General features: G+C 37.3%; 1 protein-coding gene across 7 annotated transcripts in view; it reads right to left on the bottom strand.

The window, feature by feature from the left end:
• Window positions 1-18,657, bottom strand: part of RAPGEF6 (Rap guanine nucleotide exchange factor 6) — a 202,570-nt gene that overhangs the window by 90,555 nt on the left and 93,358 nt on the right. For 6 of the 7 annotated variants that reach the window (XM_035014063.1, XM_035014064.1, XM_035014061.1 and 3 more), the window contains one exon: window positions 7,886-8,017. In XM_035014063.1, coding sequence (XP_034869954.1) covers window positions 7,886-8,017 — 132 coding nt within the window. Of the gene's footprint in view, window positions 1-7,885; window positions 8,018-9,205; window positions 11,763-18,657 lie in introns of those variants that run through there. The other variant, XM_035014065.1, reaches the window with a different exon arrangement.

Consider the following 18,657-nt stretch of genomic DNA (forward strand, 5'->3'; position numbering starts at 1 on the left):
CCTAAAACATGAAGTGCAGGAAAGAGACAGTTTACCAACAATTGTTTTATGAGTATCTGTTAGTCTGTGCTGGGTGTTGCAAATAAGATAGTCTTTCACCACAAAGATTAGAGTCCAGTAAAGTAGGCAACCATGATTGTATTAGGAAGAAGAGCTGAGATTATCACAACCAATGTTTAAAATAAGCTTACACTTACAACCTCAACTTTGGAAATATATTGGTCTCAGATATTTATAAAGGAAATAGCAGATTTCTTAATAACTGTAAATTTAAATGTCATAGTCAATTTAAAAATCATCATAGAAAATAATGAAATAATAAATAATTGGGACATACTGAAGCAAGCTACAAGGTGCCAGAGGACTAGACAGACAAGACAGGGGCACACACCTGGCAAACAACCAGGTTCCTTGAGGCCAAAACTGCTTCTACTTTCTTGCTACAGAACTTTAGAGTTTAAGTGGAATCACTTCTTAATATATATCCTTGGAACCACAAACTTGCTAGCAGGTTATTATTGCTTTAAAAAAAATAGTTTTAATTTAAATGTATACATGCTAAAATGACTTTCAAAAACCTCATTTATTTACACACACGGATTTCAATCCAAGAAACCAGTGTTAAAAACACTAAAGCAATATTCTTGACAGTTACTTAATTTTTCAGAATATAAAAGCTCACCCCAAAGTAGCCTTTTTACACTTTATCCAAATTTAAGGATAATCTACTTTATCAATTTGGGTTCTTAAACCACTGTCTTCACGATTTCAGGTTTTCATCCCATGACCCAGGCTATTTCAACATAGTCTCCAAACCTTTTAGATTATATCTGGTAAAAAGATGGTTCATAGCAAAAATAAGGAAGATTCAGGGCGCCTGGGTGGCTCAGTCGTTAAGCGTCTGCCTTCGGCTCAGGTCATGATCCCAGGGTCCTGGGATCGAGCCCCACATTGGGCTCCCTGCTCTGCGGGAAGCCTACTTCTCCCTCTCCCACTCCCCCTGCTTGTGTTCCTGCTCTCGCTATGTCTCTCTCTGTCAAATAAATAAATAAAATCTTTAAAAAAAAAAAAAAAAGGAAGATTCAACTCAGTTATGTGGACAACAGGCAAGGTTTACTGTCATCTGTGTGAGAAGTGAAGACAAGAGGAAAGTTCTTTAGGGAGAATGGAAATCATAGGTAGGAATTGTGAGAAGGGTATGAAAGGAACTGTTTTAAGAGATCTTTTAAGGACATCTGCAAAGGAAAGAATGTAATCTATCCTTACAAATGTCTTCTTTAACTGTACTTTTGTCAAAGTACAATAAAAAGGATGAATAATATCACATTAAACTATTAAAATGTTAAAAGTATATAAGAAGGATAAGGTGGCAAAATAAGAATTAAAAATAGTAAAGAAAGAGCAGCCAAAAACATGCTAGGCAATTAAAAAGGATTTTGTAATTTAAAAATAAGTAAATAAAACGAGCTATGTAGAATCCAAGGTCTAATTTCTTGACTGAGCAAAGCCAAGTCAGGTCTTTTAAGGTGAAGGTAGATATGATGACCATCAGGACTAGAAGTCATTGCATGGTATTTCTGAGGATGCAGTTTGTTGGCAGAGTTTAATTCTCTAATAACTAGATGGGAATTTTTAAAAAATGTAGTATTCGCAATGTCCAGCATACAATAAAAACTTACTAGATGAAGGAGGGAAATGTGATACATAACCAGGAGAAAAATCAATCAGTATAAAGAGACCCAGGAATGACAGAAACATAAGCAGAGTGAAAATGGGAAATCTAAGTAAAGAAATGTAAACTGTAAGAGTAAACTTGAAGAAGGGCAATAAAAACTACCCCAAACTGAAGCAAGGAAAGAATAAGGCCATAAAGAAAATTTAAGAGAGTCTGAGAGACTAATAAGATAACATCAACGGTTGTTACAAAAAAAAATGTAGATCAACATATATGTCACATTTGTAAAGACAGGGTATAGAGAAGATCAGCCCTGGTCTTTCAACTACTTTATCCTAGCACTTGGATTACAGTAGACCCTCAAGAAGATTATAATAAATTAAGTTCAGGGTGAGGGGGGGGGAGGGATTTTGGTGAAACAGCTAATAAGGCAAGTTCATTAAACTTGTGTTTTTCTTTTCCTGCAGTATAATGTACGTCTGTGTTTATGTGTAAATATAATTTGGTGAGGCAGACAGTCTGAGATGATTTTTCTGATGACTTTGCCTTCCCCAAATAAACCACCAGAGGATATCCTTTTCCTGTTTGCACCTAGATAAAGAATGAGGGGAACTACAGGTCGGAATGAAAAGTTATACAAACTTACAAAAACCACATTTTCAAGTTTAGAGAAAATATTAAGCCTAATATTAACCTTAAACTTTCAGTGCTTCTCTTTTTTGCATTCCCATTTTGAGTACTTCATTCAACCTTTTACATGTACCACTTAGGCCTTAGGTTTCCTCTTTATCTCTTTGGCCAGAGCAAGAATGCTGTAAAATTAATCCTTCACAGTAATGCTGTCCAGAATAGCCCATTCCATATTCTCTACAATAGGTCACGCAGTTCAAGTAAAGCCTCCTTTGCCCTGGATATAATCAAGCTTTAATTACTAAGAACAATATTGGTTTCTACTTTCAAATGTAACTCAACTAAAAAAAAAAAAAATTCTAGATTACTTCCTAAGTGCCAACAGTGCGCTAACTCAGCATGGAATACACAAGAAACACCCTGCCTGCACAAATTTTCCACTCGTGATCCACAGAAAAACTGCTGTGGGTTTCCAAGACGTGAGAGACGATACGAAAATGTCATCAAGGTGAAACTGCAGATAGAAGAGCATAACTAAAACACAGGGCTAGGACGAAGCAAACATGTTCAGGGAATAAAACATGTATTTTGTCATGGACCAGAATCCAGAATGTTCAAGTGGGGTACAGTGGAACAGAAAGCCAGATCTGCAGATTGTGGTTAGAAGTGGAAGGCTTAGAATGTGACTACAAATAAGAAATGAAATGAAGTGTACAAGTTAGATAACGGTGAAACTCTGAAACTTTAAATATATGAGTCAAGTCACACGATTCTTGTAATTTATCTCATGTGGAGTTTAAAAAATGGGAGTAGGGGCACCTGGGTGGCTCAGACCATCAAGCGACTGACTCTTGATTTAGGCTCAGGTCATCATCTAAGGGTCGTGAAATCCAGCGCCACGTGAAAATGGGGGTAGTCAAAGATTAATGAGATTTTTGACTAGCACACAGATATACTTTTGACAGAAATATTAAAGTAGAAGTATGGCATATTAAAGTATGGTATTGCAAAGCTAGCTGAGGTGTCAAATGAACATCCTAGTGGAAATGTGGCACCGGTTTTAGAGAGACTGACGGTAGAGTTATGAATTAAGGACTCATGCTGCCATAGAGATAGTAACTGAAGCATTGGGATTTTTAGCACCGTGTTTTACTTCCCACACAGAAACTAAAAAAGATGGATGGGGGATGAATGTATGCCTCAGGTTTCTAAAAAACAAAGTTAATGAAAAGACAAATGCTTTATTTCACAATATTCCAGCTCTTGCTGGTATAAACAGACTGAAATAAATAGAAAAAGTAGTCAGAAAGAAGCACTCCTTATTTATCTCGTGTACTCTTTGAGGATACATAAAATATTTGGTCCAAGAACAATCTAACATCTTAATGCATAAATTTAGCTAAATTTTAAGCTAATCTGATTAGAAACATATTCATACCAAAAGATTACTTGCATTTTACCCAGACTGTGGTAAATGCTTTTTTTTTTTTTGAAGTTTCCTTGAGAGCCAAGGACTTTTATTTTTAAACATGAAAACTCTCAAGAAGGAAATGCATAGGAGCACAGCCACACATTTGGCCATATAAAATGGTGTCAACAGTTTTCTTGTTAAGAACTGCTGTTCGACTCTCTTCTCTCTTCCCCTCAAACCACCAAATTAAAAATAATTGCATTATTTCACAGGGCTTTACTTATATTGTTAGAAGCCATGCCTGGATTAGGTGTTCACTTTTAAAATCTGTGCAGTGCCAAAATTTGGATGATCAGACAAACTACCTCAACTGTCACTGGCCAGGGTATATATACACAGGCCAATGTCCACCTGTAACTAACAGGTGTATTCTTAGCTTAAGTACTCCAAAGGAGGCCAGAGGTCAAGAGAAAGACCAAGTTCCAGTATTGCTATTCCTCTTGCCTTTGTTTTAGTCTGAGGATCTGACTGGATAGACACACACAATTTGGTTGGTGTTATTTACCTTATCTGTTTTTTTGTTTTGTTTTGTTTTTTTTAAGATTTTTTCATTTATTTATTTGACAGAGAGAGAGTACAAGCAGGGGGCGCTGCAGAGGGAGAGGGAGAAGCTGGCTCTCCACTGAGCAGGGAGCCCGGCGTAGGGCTCCATCCCAGGACCCTGAGAACATGACCTGAGCCCAAGGCAGACGCTTAACTGACCGAGCCATGCAGGCGCCCCTTTATCTGTGTTTTAATTGTAAGCCTAGATACTCTGCATTTGGGGGGATATATTTTATCCATTTATTTTTATTCTGTTCTTATTCCTTAATCTAGTAATTTTAACTTTAATCTTTTCCCACAATTTTATTCAACTTTTATTTTTAACAGTCCACTCTATTTACATCCTCCTTAAAATATGTTAAATATAGAAATACTACTGTGCACTGAGAAAAAAATAAGGAAAGCTTAGGTAACGTAATAAAAACTACCCACAAACCTACCACTAATTGAAAACATTATTATCATTTGGTCCTCTTTAATTCATGTTTACATTCCATGTACACATGTATAAAATATATGTAATTATGTATGTAAGTGTATTTATTTAAGATACTGGTTTCTTCTGTTTCTAACTCTGTTCCTTTATAACATAAACTGTTTCTATCCATTGGCTATTCACCTAAGCTTAACGGAAGCCCAGGTTTGAAGATTTTTACCTTCTTTGGCCACTCTTAAGAATTTTTATCTTATCTTTTTGCATATGTGACTCTAATATTATAATTATCTCCTTTAAATTACTGAATTCCCGTTTTGGTTCTTGATTTCATTATTTGTGCTCCTTTTATCTATTTGGTCCTCCTAAATTAATTAAAACCTACTTTTATTTTACTGATTACTTTTTAAGTTTAATTGCACCATGTTTTAAAGTATATGGCTCCCAAAATACTCCTCCTAAAAAAAAAAAAACCCAAACTGCATGACTCAATTTATGCGACCTTCTGGAAAATGCAAAACTGTAAAGGCAGAAAACAGATTAGTGGTTGCCAGGGTCTGAGGATCAGAAGATACTGACTACAAGGGGGCACAGAGTACTTTCTGAGGTGACGGAAATGTTCTGTCTTCATGGAGGCTTTACTACTGAGGGTGAATTTATTCTATGTAAATTATACTTCAGTTAACATCAAACATATAAACACAAACACAACTAATGATGTAGGAAAAAGAATGAATATGACTTGGTACTGGAAGTTATGCTCAAGGGAGAAGAGCCAATGGTAACTTTCAGGTTTCTGGGATATGACATGTTGCCTTCTTCACTTTGTAACGGAGGCAGTCCTGTAACATGCAGGACAGCTGGCAAGCTTACTTGTCCACAGTTTAGCCAATGTTAAAATGACCCTTCTAAAAGGCAGAATGAGCTGTACAAAGTGCTAGTGAGGAAAGAAAACATACAGAAGGTTGGAGCAGGGCAGCCACATATAAAGCCAAAATTCTACAGCAGCAGACCTCCAACTACCAGTAGGCGTGCTCCAGCCTCAGCCTCAGGTGGACAAACCAGTAGGTAGACATCCTGTAGATCTTATATAAATGCAATGCGTCAGAAGCTCCTCCAAGATCTTGCCAAAGCTACAGGACCCTGCCGTGTACAGCCCATCTTCTAGTGCAGAGTAAAGCACTGGCCTTTCCAAGTGACCCTGATCTCAATCTGTGCACTAACCTTTTGTCCTTTCTCTTACAACCATCTAAGGCTCTGTTCCTTGCTCCAAAAAGGTGGTAACATCTGGTTTAGAAATGGATATACTAGCAAGATGAGGTACCTAGAGCTTAACAACACCACATCTCTGCTGTATGATTTCTCCTAACAAGGTCTAGACATTCCCACTTAGCCTACGAGAAATTTATAGCCACATCCCTGAACTTCATTAATCCAGGATCAATCTTCTCTACGAAAAACAAAGAATTCAGAGGAGCTACAGCTCTACTTTGACTTTTAGGTGTGCAAGAACCCTTTTTCTTCCACACGACAATTCCTTTGGGGAGGGGCAGAATACCTGGAATGCAACACTCGGAGACGCTTTGCACTTTTAAAAGTCCCTGCACTTTTTAAGTGTACTTTTAAAAAATTACTTGTTCCGTCTCCTACAAAATGGTAAGCAGGAAGAATTCCTTGTACTGTCTACTATAAAATGCTAAACAGGGAGATGTAGATGGCCGCAGCAATGACCTTTGTGGAGAAAAGCTATGCATAATCCAAAAATGGAGGTTTTTTTCCATTTTGTCTCTGCCTACAAACTTCCCTTGAGAGGAATGCTGATTCTCCTAAAATATCTGAAGACTCAGTAGACCCACAGTCTAAAATGTTTTCCTCGAGCAACAGTAACTCCGTTTCACAAGATGAGTAATATATAGTAGCCATTCGCCATATGTGACTATTGGTCACTTGAACTGTGGCTGGTCTGAACGGAGATGTATAGTAAGGTTATACTGAATTCTGGCTTTGGGAGACTCCCGCATCCTCATACTGTGCATGCACCCTCACATCCCTCTGCCTGGCACTTTGGGGCCTGGGCCACAGCCTGGGCTGGCGGACCCTCGCCGTTCCATCTCGTGCCCTGCTTGGTCTGTTGCAGAGTCGCCAAAGCAGGCAGTAGGAATGCTGCAGTCCAAGTGGCTCTGGAAAGTTGGTTGTGGACTCAGGTCATTGGGCAATTCTACCACCTCAAGGATCAGCTCAAAGCCAAGCTCCGAAGAGGATCTCAGCTCCTCCATGGCACTGATCCACGATTCAGTCTGCCCAGTTACCATGGAACCACCAGCCACAACAAACCCAAGAGAACCCCTCAACATTCCACCTGGAACTCCACCAGCAACTGGCAGCCTAGGAAGGTAGGTAGGCTTTCTGCAGTTGGAGCAAGCCTTTCTCTCTCAAATAAATAAAATCTTAAAAAATATCAGCTAGTAAATTAACTTTGATATTAATTTTTACATGTACATGTTTGCTTTAAATTTATATTAAAGTAATTTTTTATACTGTCTTCGGAAGCCAGAATTTTTAAAAGTTAACTCATGATTTTAAACTGTGATTATGGCTGAAATGATAATATTTGGATATATTATGCTAAATAAAATACATTATTCAAATTAATTTTACTGGTTTCCTTTTACTTAGAAAATTTAATAGACCCCTTACAATAAAAAGCAACTCTATAACTATCTAGAATTTAAATAAAAACTTAAAAAAAGAAAAAACAACTCTTAATTTTCTTCAAGACTACTTATAGAACACTTAGTCTATTATTATAAAAATCAACCTTTTTGTAAGTTTAAGTTGTTTCAAGAACTGTTTTTTTAACAAAGCAAGCATTATATATAATGAATTCCCCTGGATTAAAGTCATTAAAAAGAACACTATATTCATACACTCTTGAGCCATATTTAATCACTCTCAAAAGATCACTTAAGTTTGCAAATTTGAAACAATAAATAAAGTGTATTTTCCCAAAGACATTCTGCCTGAATTTCATACCCTTAAATTAAAAGATACATGACCACCTAAAGCACAAGCATGGGTAATCGGGCAGACTAACAAAGCCATAGGCACAGCACACAAACCCCTACGATATTACCTGATAGATATCAGATAAACTGCTGCTCCCAGAGTCACTGGCGATGCTACAACCAGACTGACTAGAAGACACATGAGTCACCTGTGGATGAGGGTTGTCTGTGATGTGCATCTTGGTAAGATCGGCCGGAAGCTGAAGAAGAAAAAGTAATTTAAGATATTCTAAACATCAAACATTACCTTTAAGAGCGTTGTTGGGGAATGTATAGAATTACTGAATCACTATATTGTACACCTGAAACATAACACTGTATATTAACTATACTGGAATTAAAATACTTAAAAAATTTTTAAAATAAAAAAGTTCTTGACACGTTGTAACTTCTGTAACAAGTATTTGTTTTATGTATATTACTGTGCAATCTCATTTCTAACCTAAATTTTCCACTTTTAAGAAAAATCTTAGGAAATAAGAACCAAATTAGTACTCTGACACTGTTAGTCAAGCCTAGAGTGGAATCCCACTGTGTAGATTTCAGAAGACATTACCATCAGTAATGGTATTTCAGAGGAAACACCTGGCCCCTCTTTTTCTCCAAATAAAACTATCAGCTACTGCTACCTTCAAGTGTTCAGAATGCATTACACACACACACACACGCACACACACACCCCAACACAAAATGGTCATTGATATGGAAAAAAAAAAAAGAAGAGCAATATCTTGTGTTAAAGTACAGCATCTGGTAGCAAGACTTAGGAAAAAAACCAGTTGACTGCATTCCACATTTCAAAAATTTTGTAGACCTCTTTTCACATGACATTGTAGTAGTTAGTAAACCACTAAAAAATTTGTTAGTAATTATGATGATTTAATTAATGTCTATGCTAGGTGCAGGGATACAAGAGACACAAGAAGGAAATGATAGTATCACATCATCTTTAGTATGGTCACACTTTTATAGGGATGCAGGTTGTATAATATCTTTCATACCAAAAAACAAACCAGAATAACAATAAAAAAAAACCTCACAAAATCAGTGCTCTAAGAATTAAAGTAAGAAACAAACGACTGTGCTCCAGAGTAGTGAGAGAAAGTTTTATATAGGAGGCATGGTGATATATTTTCCAAATAATATCTCTACAACCTGCTATGCAGGAACATTAAGAGAAATGTATTTACTTTTTAAAACAGAGGTTCTCATTGCTTTAGTGCAGGAAAATGTTTGAGAAAGATGCACACAGTAGTAAAAACTAAATAAACCCTAAAGGAAAAATGGCCAAGTCTGAATTCTATTATCTTAAGAGTAGTCACTATAATTATAAAAACTACACACAGAGGGACGCCTGGGTGGTTCAGTCGGGTAAGTGTCTGACTCACGATTTCAGCTCAGGTCATGATTTCAGCGTCATGAGAATTAGCCCTTCGTCAGGCTCCATGCTCAGCAGGGAGTCTGCTTAAGATTCTCTCTCCCTCTCTAAAAACAAACAAACTACACACAGAAATGACATTACACAATCCTCTGCCAGTGGTAACTCAGATAAATTCTATAACTAAGATAAACAGAAAAGCTGGAAGACACACACATAATCTGGCCTGTGAGGTTTTGCTGATTCTTAAAGAGGGAAATGAAGAGACTCAGAAGCACTTCAATAGTCACTGGTTAAAGAGACAAAAGTTATATTCCAAGGCCTAGCATGAAAAGGCCATTCTTTGGATTGGGAGTCTGGAAAGAACATTTTACTCTAGGAATGAATGTGATTCAAAGGAAATTGATATCCATCTTAGAATCACCTAAACCCCTGATGTTGTATTAAGGTTATACAGGGTTACTAGTGCTTCAAGTCAACTATTGGAAGCAAACAGGAACCTTTACCATAGGAAAAAAAAAAATCACACTAGGTCTCAAATTATTTAAAATATTTTGCATATACAACACCCATTGCTCAAATAAAACCAGGCACATGAGAAGACTAGATAGCATTGATGAAAACTGAGAGAATAAACTTTAAAAAACAACAAAGAACTTTCAAATAACAGGATAATCAGATTGTAAAATGACTTTTTAAAATATATATAGCAAGGGCAGGCAAACATTTTTTTTAAAGGACCAAAGAACATATATTTGACACTTGTGCAGGCGACATACAATCTCTGTGGATACTTTTGACTTTTTTTTTTAATAACCCTTAAAAAATGTAAAAATCATTCTTAGCTCACAGGTCATACAGCTCACTGGCTGTGTTTTCCAATATAGCAATACATGATACAGACAACTGAACCTTGAAAAACACAGGTTTGAACTGTATGGCTCCACTTATGCATGGGTCCAGTTACATGTGGATTCTTTTTCAATACACCAAACATATTCTCCTTAGATTTTTTTGTAACGTTTTCTTTTCTCTAGCTTACTTTATTGTAATAATACATATATGAAATATATCTCTTTTTATATTTTACAAAATATGTCTTAATTGACTATGTTATTGGTAAGGCTTCCATTCAACAGTAGATTAGTACTTAAGTTTTTGTGGACTCAAAAGTTACACATGGATTTCTGACTGCTCAGGGGGTCAGTGGCCCTAACCCCTGTGTTGTTCAAGGGTCAACTCTACAGAGGAAAAGACTAAGAATTGTAGCAAAGAATAATTAACAAAAAATAAAATGAAAATTCTCGAATTGAAAAGTAAAGTTAAGGAAATTAGAAAGTCAAACATGGACTCAACAGATTTGACAGAGCTAAGAAGAAAATTAGTAAAGATTGGCCTACACTGGCCTGAAAAAATATCCAGAATGAAGCATCAAAGTAAAAAAGAATGAAGCTGGGAGAGAAGGGACAAGAACCACAGGGATACAGTGAAAAGGTAACATTTGAATAATCAGAGTCATAGAAAAAAAGAGACTAAGGCATAGAAGATAATGGCTGAGTGTTTTTCCAAACTGACAAAAAATACAAAGTCACAAATCAAGCAGCTTTAAGAATGACCAACAAGATAAATAACAAAACCATACCTATGTAAACTAGGATGAAACTAGCAGAGAAGAAAAAAAGATAAAGAGAAGTCTTAAAGGTAGTCAGGGAAAAAAAGAGATTACTTGGACAAGAGCAAAATTAAACTGATGGTTGAACTCTCAACAGAAATTTGAAAGGTAGAAGAGAATGGAGTGATATCTCCAAGAGCTAAAATTCTGTACCCAGCAAGAAGAGTCCTCGAAAAAAAAAGGCAAAATACAAAAGACTTTCAGAAAAACAAAAACAAAGACAAATACTCTCTAGCAGATCTACAATCAAGGAAATAAATCCACTGAGAGAAAGAAAACAATTCCAAATGGAGGCTTCTAGATGCAGAAAAGGAAAACCAATGAAAATACGAAATGTGTGGGTAAATCTATATGAATACTGACTACATGAAACAGGAATATTAATGTCCCAACACATACAGAGAATTAAAATACATAACAAAACAACAGAATGTAAGTCTGGAGAAGAGTAAATGAAGTTATTAAAGTACTTTAAGTTCTTTGCAATGCTCATGAAACTGTAGAAACAGACTTCATAGATGAAGCATACATTGCTGTAATCTCTGATTTAAGAACAGTAAAACTGTGTAACTATGAAGCTTACACAGGTGAAAACATTAAATACAAGGAAGGAAAAATATATAGCATGCAAACACAAACCAAAAGAAAGATTATGTAGTTGTATTTCAGATGAAGCAAACCTTGAGGGAAAAGCATTAGAGACATTAGGGGACATTTTTTAATAATAAAAGTTTCAACACTAAATAAATATGTACCTAAGCATACACCCTCTAAATATATAAGGCAAAAAATGGCAACAATAAAAGAACTAGATGAATCCACAATTAGCTGTCAAATTATACCACAGATTTCCCATTGACAGAATAAGCAAATAAAAAATATGTAACGGGGCGCCTGGGTGGCTCAGTTGGTTAAGCGACTGCCTTCGGCTCAGGTCATGATCCTGGAGTCCCTGGATCGAGTCCCGCATCGGGCTCCCTGCTCGGCGGGGAGTCTGCTTCTCCCTCTGACCCTCCCCCCTCTCATGTGCTCTCTCTCACTCTCTCTCTCTCAAATAAATAAATAAAATCTTAAAAAAAAAAAAGTAACGATAGAGCAGATGGGAAAAATTGTTAATAAACCTGACCTAAAGTGCATGAACATAGAGTACACATAAAAACAATTTTAAAAACTTACAATAATGCAGGTGTCAGCAAGTTTCAAAAGAATGAAAACATACAGAGACTATCCCATGATCACAAAGCAAACAAGGTAGAAATAAGTAACAAAAAGATAACTAGAAAATTATCACATACTAGGAAATTATTAAACAAACCTAAACAGTGCAAAGGTCAATTAAGGCACACTGCAAATTAGAAAATACTCAGAATAAAAATTAAAATGCCACGTATCAAAACCTGTGGGATAAGCTAAAGCTATGCTCAGAAACTGTTTTATAGCTCTATTATGTGTATTTAAAAAGACAGAAAGGGGTGTCTGGGTGCTGCAGTTGGTTAAGTGTCCAATTTTCGGTTTTGGGTCAGGTCGTGATCTCAGGGTTGTGAGATCGAGGTTGGTGTCGGGCTCTGTGCTCAGCTCAGAGCCTGCTTGAGACTCTGTCTCCCTCTCCTTGTGCCCCTCACCCCCATGTTCTCTCTCTCTTAAATAAATAAATTTTTAAAAAGGCAGAAAAATCAATGAGGTATTTGTAAGCGGTTACAGTAATACATAAATAGTGATGGGAATATGTCTCAGCTCAAAGATCTTCCTCCTATTTAGTTTCCCTATTGTTTAGACAGAATTGATCTAGGAATTCGTTCGTCTAGGAATGAAGTAGATGAAAATATAAAGACTGAAAATAGTTTTAAAAGGTCAGATGTTTGGTTGAGGTGTCAGGAGTGGGAGATAATCCAACTCCCAAGATTCCCACAGAGGTTACGACCACAGAGAAAGAGGTTATCCATCAAAGTAACACAATGAACCAAAGGCAGAAGAGCAAGTCTGCAAATTGGGTGGGTAATACCTACAAGCAATCTTCATCCTCAGTAGACCCTAAAAGACAAGCATTATTATCTCTACTAATGAGGAACTGAGGCAATAAAATTAAGCTGTCAGCCATAGATCTCACTCAACTAATTAGCAGAGTTAGAATTAAAACCCAGAACTATCTGATTCTAGTACTCTCTGCTATACTCTGCTTTTTACCAGGAACTCTGCTGGTAACATAAAGATCTCACTTATTCGTGGAACATAAGGAATAGCATGGAGGACATTAGGAGAAGGGAAAAATGAAGGGGGAGAAATCGGAGGGAAAGATGAACCATGAGACTATGGACTCTGAGAAACAATCCGAGGGTTTTAGAGGAGAGGTGGGTGGGGTGATGGGTTAGCCTGGTGATGGGTATTAAGGAGGGCACGTACTGCATGGAGCACTGGGTGTTATATGCAAACAATGAATCGTGGATCACTACATCAAAAACTAATGATGTATTGTATGGTGACTAACATAATAAAATAAAAATTAAAAAAAAAAATGAAAGAGAAGATGAAAACAGATGGGTCTTACCTTCAAGGACTGCAGTCTAACAGTGAAGAGTAGACAGAGATTTACAAGTATACGGCATCTCCTTTCTACCTCATGAAGGAAACAGATCGACAAATAGGAATCCTCTCAACCTCTTCATGTGATGAGAATAATGATAGCAACTACAGCTAATAGGTTTGAGTGCTCACTACATGTGCCAGATATGTAAGCTAGCAACTATATCCTTCTACATACTTTTTACATAGATTATCTCATTTAATCATCAAACAACGAGACAAGGTAGATGCTATTATTATAACCAATTTACACATTAGGAAACCAAGGCCCAGAGAAGTTATACAGCTTGCCCAAAGTCACATAGCTAGGAAGCAGGGAAACTGGATTTAAAATTCAGGCAGCCTGACTATAAATCAGTTGCTCTTTCCTACTAAGTTAAGTTTTGAGTTCCTAACACCTAATAGTTCCTTTTCTTTATAACAAAAGAGGCAGAAAGGAGAAAGTTTTCCTCCAATAGGAAGCCTTGATTTCTTAAAGCTTCTCTGCTTTCTCTCAACTTATCTACCCCTTTTCCTTTTCTTCCTACCCCCAGCAGGGACTTATTAGCTTACCTTTCATGAGCAATGTCAATTCACTTACCTCATCATCCTTCCAGCCTATAGGTCTGGCAAACTTTTCTATTTTCCAGTTACTTTATCCATTTCCTATACCTGAACTTCTGAGCTCTGCTGGAGCTCACATGTCCCATGAAGACCAGTGTCAAAGTTCTATTTGGGAGGTGGAAAGGTTCCTTAGCTAGCAGCTTGAATACAGACACAGATTATGAAAAAGTACATATCTTCTGAAGGCTCTGTACACATATAAAGGGAAAGAGATGTATTAAGAAGAGGCTAGAGGTAGAACATAATCTTGAAAGTCAAGCAAAGTATTTTGATTTTGAATCATATAGGTAATAGCTACTACAGGTTTCTGGGAAGGGCAATGACATAAGAGCTGCTGTATGTCTCAGGCAGACTTAACCTATCCAAGTATCTACTTTTCTGACTCAAAGTTCTCTGCCCGTCCAGGCAACACTTTGGGGCAACTTCTTTTATGCAAACTCAGATAATGCATTGGTCTTTTGGCTCTGCCATCTCAACACAGGGCCACTTAAATCACAGCAGCAGAACAGAGCTGCTGGAAGAGATTGCTAAATCTTGCCAGCAACCAGGGAAATCAAAATTTAAACAAATAACTTTTCATCGGATTGGCAAAAAGAAAGCTTGATAATACAAAATATGGAAAGGCTATGGAGGAAAACAATATTCTCATAAATTGTTAATGGGAGTTATGGATTGGTATAGCACTCTGGAGAGCAAACATTAAGATTTATTACATTTAAAATACAAAAACCTATGACTCAACAGTTCCTCTTTGGGTATCTATCCTAAAAAAGCACACAGGTGTGCAAGGAGGAATATACAAGAACATTCATTACAAAGTGTAAAAGTTTAAGAAAAATAATCGTCACAAGGAGAACGGCTAAATTGTTATAGCCTATTATGGGTTACTGTGCAACAGTTCAAGGTATGAAGCAAATCTGTATAATCAAACTTGAATAGGTCTCCTAGCTGTACTGACTAAAAAAAAGTTAACTTTCATGATAAATGTAAGACTCATTTTTTTTTAAAGCATAAAAACATCATTACGTGTTTTCTGGGCACATATTCATCTAAGTTTGGGAGAAAAGATTTGGAGGAATATATACCATGCAATCAAGAGCAGTACTCCCTAGTGAAAGAGAAATATCAAGGTTGGTAGTCCAAAAGGAGTTTTAGCATGATCTGCAATATCCAGCTGAAATGTTTTACTTTGTATGGAGAAAACACTCCTCTATTATTTATTAGAATGCCTTATGAGAACATGTTAAGTACAAATATACCTAATATATAAAGTAGAGCTGAGAATAAGCATTTAACCTATAAGCATCAGAAATGGAGTAGAAAGTGATGAATATTAGGTAACAAAAACTCCCAACATAAGAGCCTCTGTGGAAAGTTAAAAATGAATGGAAAGCAAAGTACTTCAGGGTGCCTGGGTGGCTCAGTCGGTGAAGCATCCGACTCTTGATTTTGGATCAAGTCACGGTCTTAGGGCCTGAGACTGAGCCCCATGTTGGGCATGGAGCCTGCCTGAGATTCTCTTTCCCTCTCCATATGTCCCTCCCACCAACTCTCCCTCTCAAAAAAAAAAAAAAAGGAAGTACTTCTGTGTTTTCACTCTACTCTGTTGAATGTGGCACTCATGCTCTTTAATTTCCGTGTGTGTGTTTAAACTTGAGTGAGTTATATGCAATCAAGAAACAGTAAGCAAATCAGTGAAGCTGAGGTAGGGATGTATATAGGGGGATAGAGGAGATGAAGGGCCAGAAGTAGTATTCTTGGGTGCTTCAGATTTCCTGTATTAGAAAAAGGCTACTCAAAGAGCTTGAAGCAAGAAAATGACTGGAAGAGATCTGCTTTTTAAAAATATTACTCTAGCATCACGTAAGATGAAACGGAAGACAATCATACATATGGGAGACAGGAAACATCAATCAAAGCACAAGAAGACAGGGGCCTTATGAAATTAAAAGCAGATTTATAAAGAAGCTTCCAGGACTAGATAGAGTGACATGTCATTAAGTATCACCTGACAATGAGAGAGAACTGAAAATAGATTCTGAGGGGCATCTGGGTGGATCAGCTGGTTAAATGTCTGCCTTCGGCTCAGGTCATGATACCAGGATCCTGGGATCGAGCCCCACATCGGGCTCCCTGCTCAACGAGGAGCCTGCTTCTCCCTTTCCCGCTCCCCCTGCTTGTGCTCTTTATCAAATAAATAAAATCTTTAAAAAAAGAAAGGAAAATAGATTCTGAAGCCCCAAAACACAGTCTGGAGTTTGTTTTAGGAAGACAATCTAAAATGTCTCAAAAGTCCTGAAAGAAATAGCTGTATATAACCACAGTAGCCTCGGGTATATTACACTAGCACTCTGCGTGAGACAAATGAACTACAGGGGAAGCATGCATTCTTAATTCATTATTTTTACTAGAAGATGAGGGTTGGAGGGACACTGATACATGTATCTCCCCACTGTAACATTTTTAAAACCAAAGAGCAGCTTTCAATCAGTATTTGCACTTAATAGTAGGTTTATTAAAAGTCCAGATAGACCTGTTGAGAAAACAGGAAATCAGTTTTAAGAATGCAGGAAACCAGAGTCACTGCACTGAATGAGGAGTGTAGCAGAAGATAATGGGAGGAGAGTCCCACACTTTCTAGTAAATGACAGCTAAGACTTTAGTCTGAATGAAGTCTGCCCAGAAGGGAGTAGTCAGCTGTGTCAAACAGCACAGACGGGTAAAGTAAGGGCCAGAAAATGACCTGTAGATTTAGCTGTGTGTAAAAATGAAAATGAACACACTTCCTTGACCAGTGACCACAGGAGCACCTAAAAGAAGGCAAATAGAAGCCAAAGTGGTGATGCTGCTTCCACCCAGGAAACAGTCACTTTGGGTAAGCAATTTGAATACACCAGGAAGGTGAGCTCTCAATCACTCGAGGATTATCAACCTCCTGAAAAAACATCCAAACACACTCAACTAAGAGAAGACTTTAAACGTGAAGAAAGAGCTAAGCAGACAATGAGGGAAACGAATGTTATCCATGAAATGAAAACAAGTTATTAAACAAGAGTGGCTGTAAAAAGCATCACTTGAGATTTCAGAAATGATTAATGATGTGGGAATCAAAGGCATAAGAGAAATTATTAAATTTCCTTACTACCTACAGCCCACTGACAAGTCCTCGAAAGGGGCAGAATGACATTCCTCTAGGGACTCAACTGCCTCGATGTTGACACTTTGCTAAGGGCAAAAGACAATCCTAGCGCAACCCCACCCCCCAGGATCCTGTAAGTCTACTTTAACATATAAAAATTTCTTTAGAAATTTCCTTTATCTCTAAATCTCCAAGATACATATTGGCAATCACCGCCCCCCCCAAAGCATATGGCCCACTGATATACATCTGAAGGGTCTCATGACTAAGGTTTTATTAGATGGTAATAAATGACTTTTTCCCAACAACAGCTAGCCCCTCAAGGTCCTGGAAACCTTGCTTCCAGAAGTCCACACTATCCCAAACCCCCTCGCAACCTGAAAGTATAATGGGCCACTCTTCATGACCCCAGTGCAGCTCTTTCTGCCCATGGGTCCTGTCCCTGTGCTTTAATAAAACCACCTTTTTGCAACAAAGATCTCTCAAGAATTCTTTCTTGGCCATTGGCTTCGAATCCTAAGGTCTCTCCTATATCAGTTAATACAATGATTACGTTTAGAAATTTAAAAGATGAAGAGCAGAACAGCAACTGGTCACAAATGGAGAATCAGTGAGCTAGAAGATCAAACTGGAAATGCATGAAGCGAAAACAAAGTTTGAAACAAATGTTTGGAGATAATATGGACAGATCCAGAGTTCCAACATTTGGAGCAGTAAGAAAAGAGTTGCAGTTTTAAAAAAATAAATTTCCCATAATTGAAGACCGATGGGAATCCTCATCTTTTTTTTTTTTAACGATTTTACGTATTTGACAGAGAGAGACACAGCGAGAGAGGTAACACAAGCAGGGAGAGTGGGAGAGGGAGAAGCAGGCCTCCCGCGGAGCAGGGAGCCCAATGTGGGGCTCGATCCCAGGACCTTGGGATCATGACCTGAACTGAAGGCAGGCACTTAACGACTGAGCTACCCAGGCGCCCCGGGAATCCTCATCTTGAAGAGAGACTTGCAAGTACTAAGAAAACAAAACAAAAAATTAGATAATCCATAGTAAAACCTCATGGCATCAAGGATAAAAAAGTAAAACCCAAACAAAACAAAACACAACTAACCATTGACAAGTAAAAGATTACTTAACAAAGGACTAAGGATTATAAGGAGCCCAGACTTCTCATCACCAACACTGGATGCGAGAGATAGCACATTAGCTTTTTCAAAGGCTAAAAGGAAAAGACTTTAGATTTATTATTTTATATACAACTAAACAATTATTTTAAAAGTAAATATAAAGTAAAGCATTTTGAACATACTAGGACCTGAAGTTCATCTCCTCTCCTCACCCCCTACTCTGGCTTCTAGAACTCCTTATTCTGTCAAGAAAATAAATTCAGAAGTAATGAAACCCAAGTAGTAGGGTGGGCAAAATACATGAATAAATAAAACCAGTAAGATGTATTAGAAAACCGAAAGA

The sequence above is a fragment of the Mirounga leonina genome, unplaced genomic scaffold (assembly GCF_011800145.1).
Source record: "Mirounga leonina isolate KUSES-001 unplaced genomic scaffold, KU_Mleo_1.0 Mir_168, whole genome shotgun sequence".
Classification (NCBI taxonomy): domain Eukaryota; kingdom Metazoa; phylum Chordata; class Mammalia; order Carnivora; family Phocidae; genus Mirounga; species Mirounga leonina.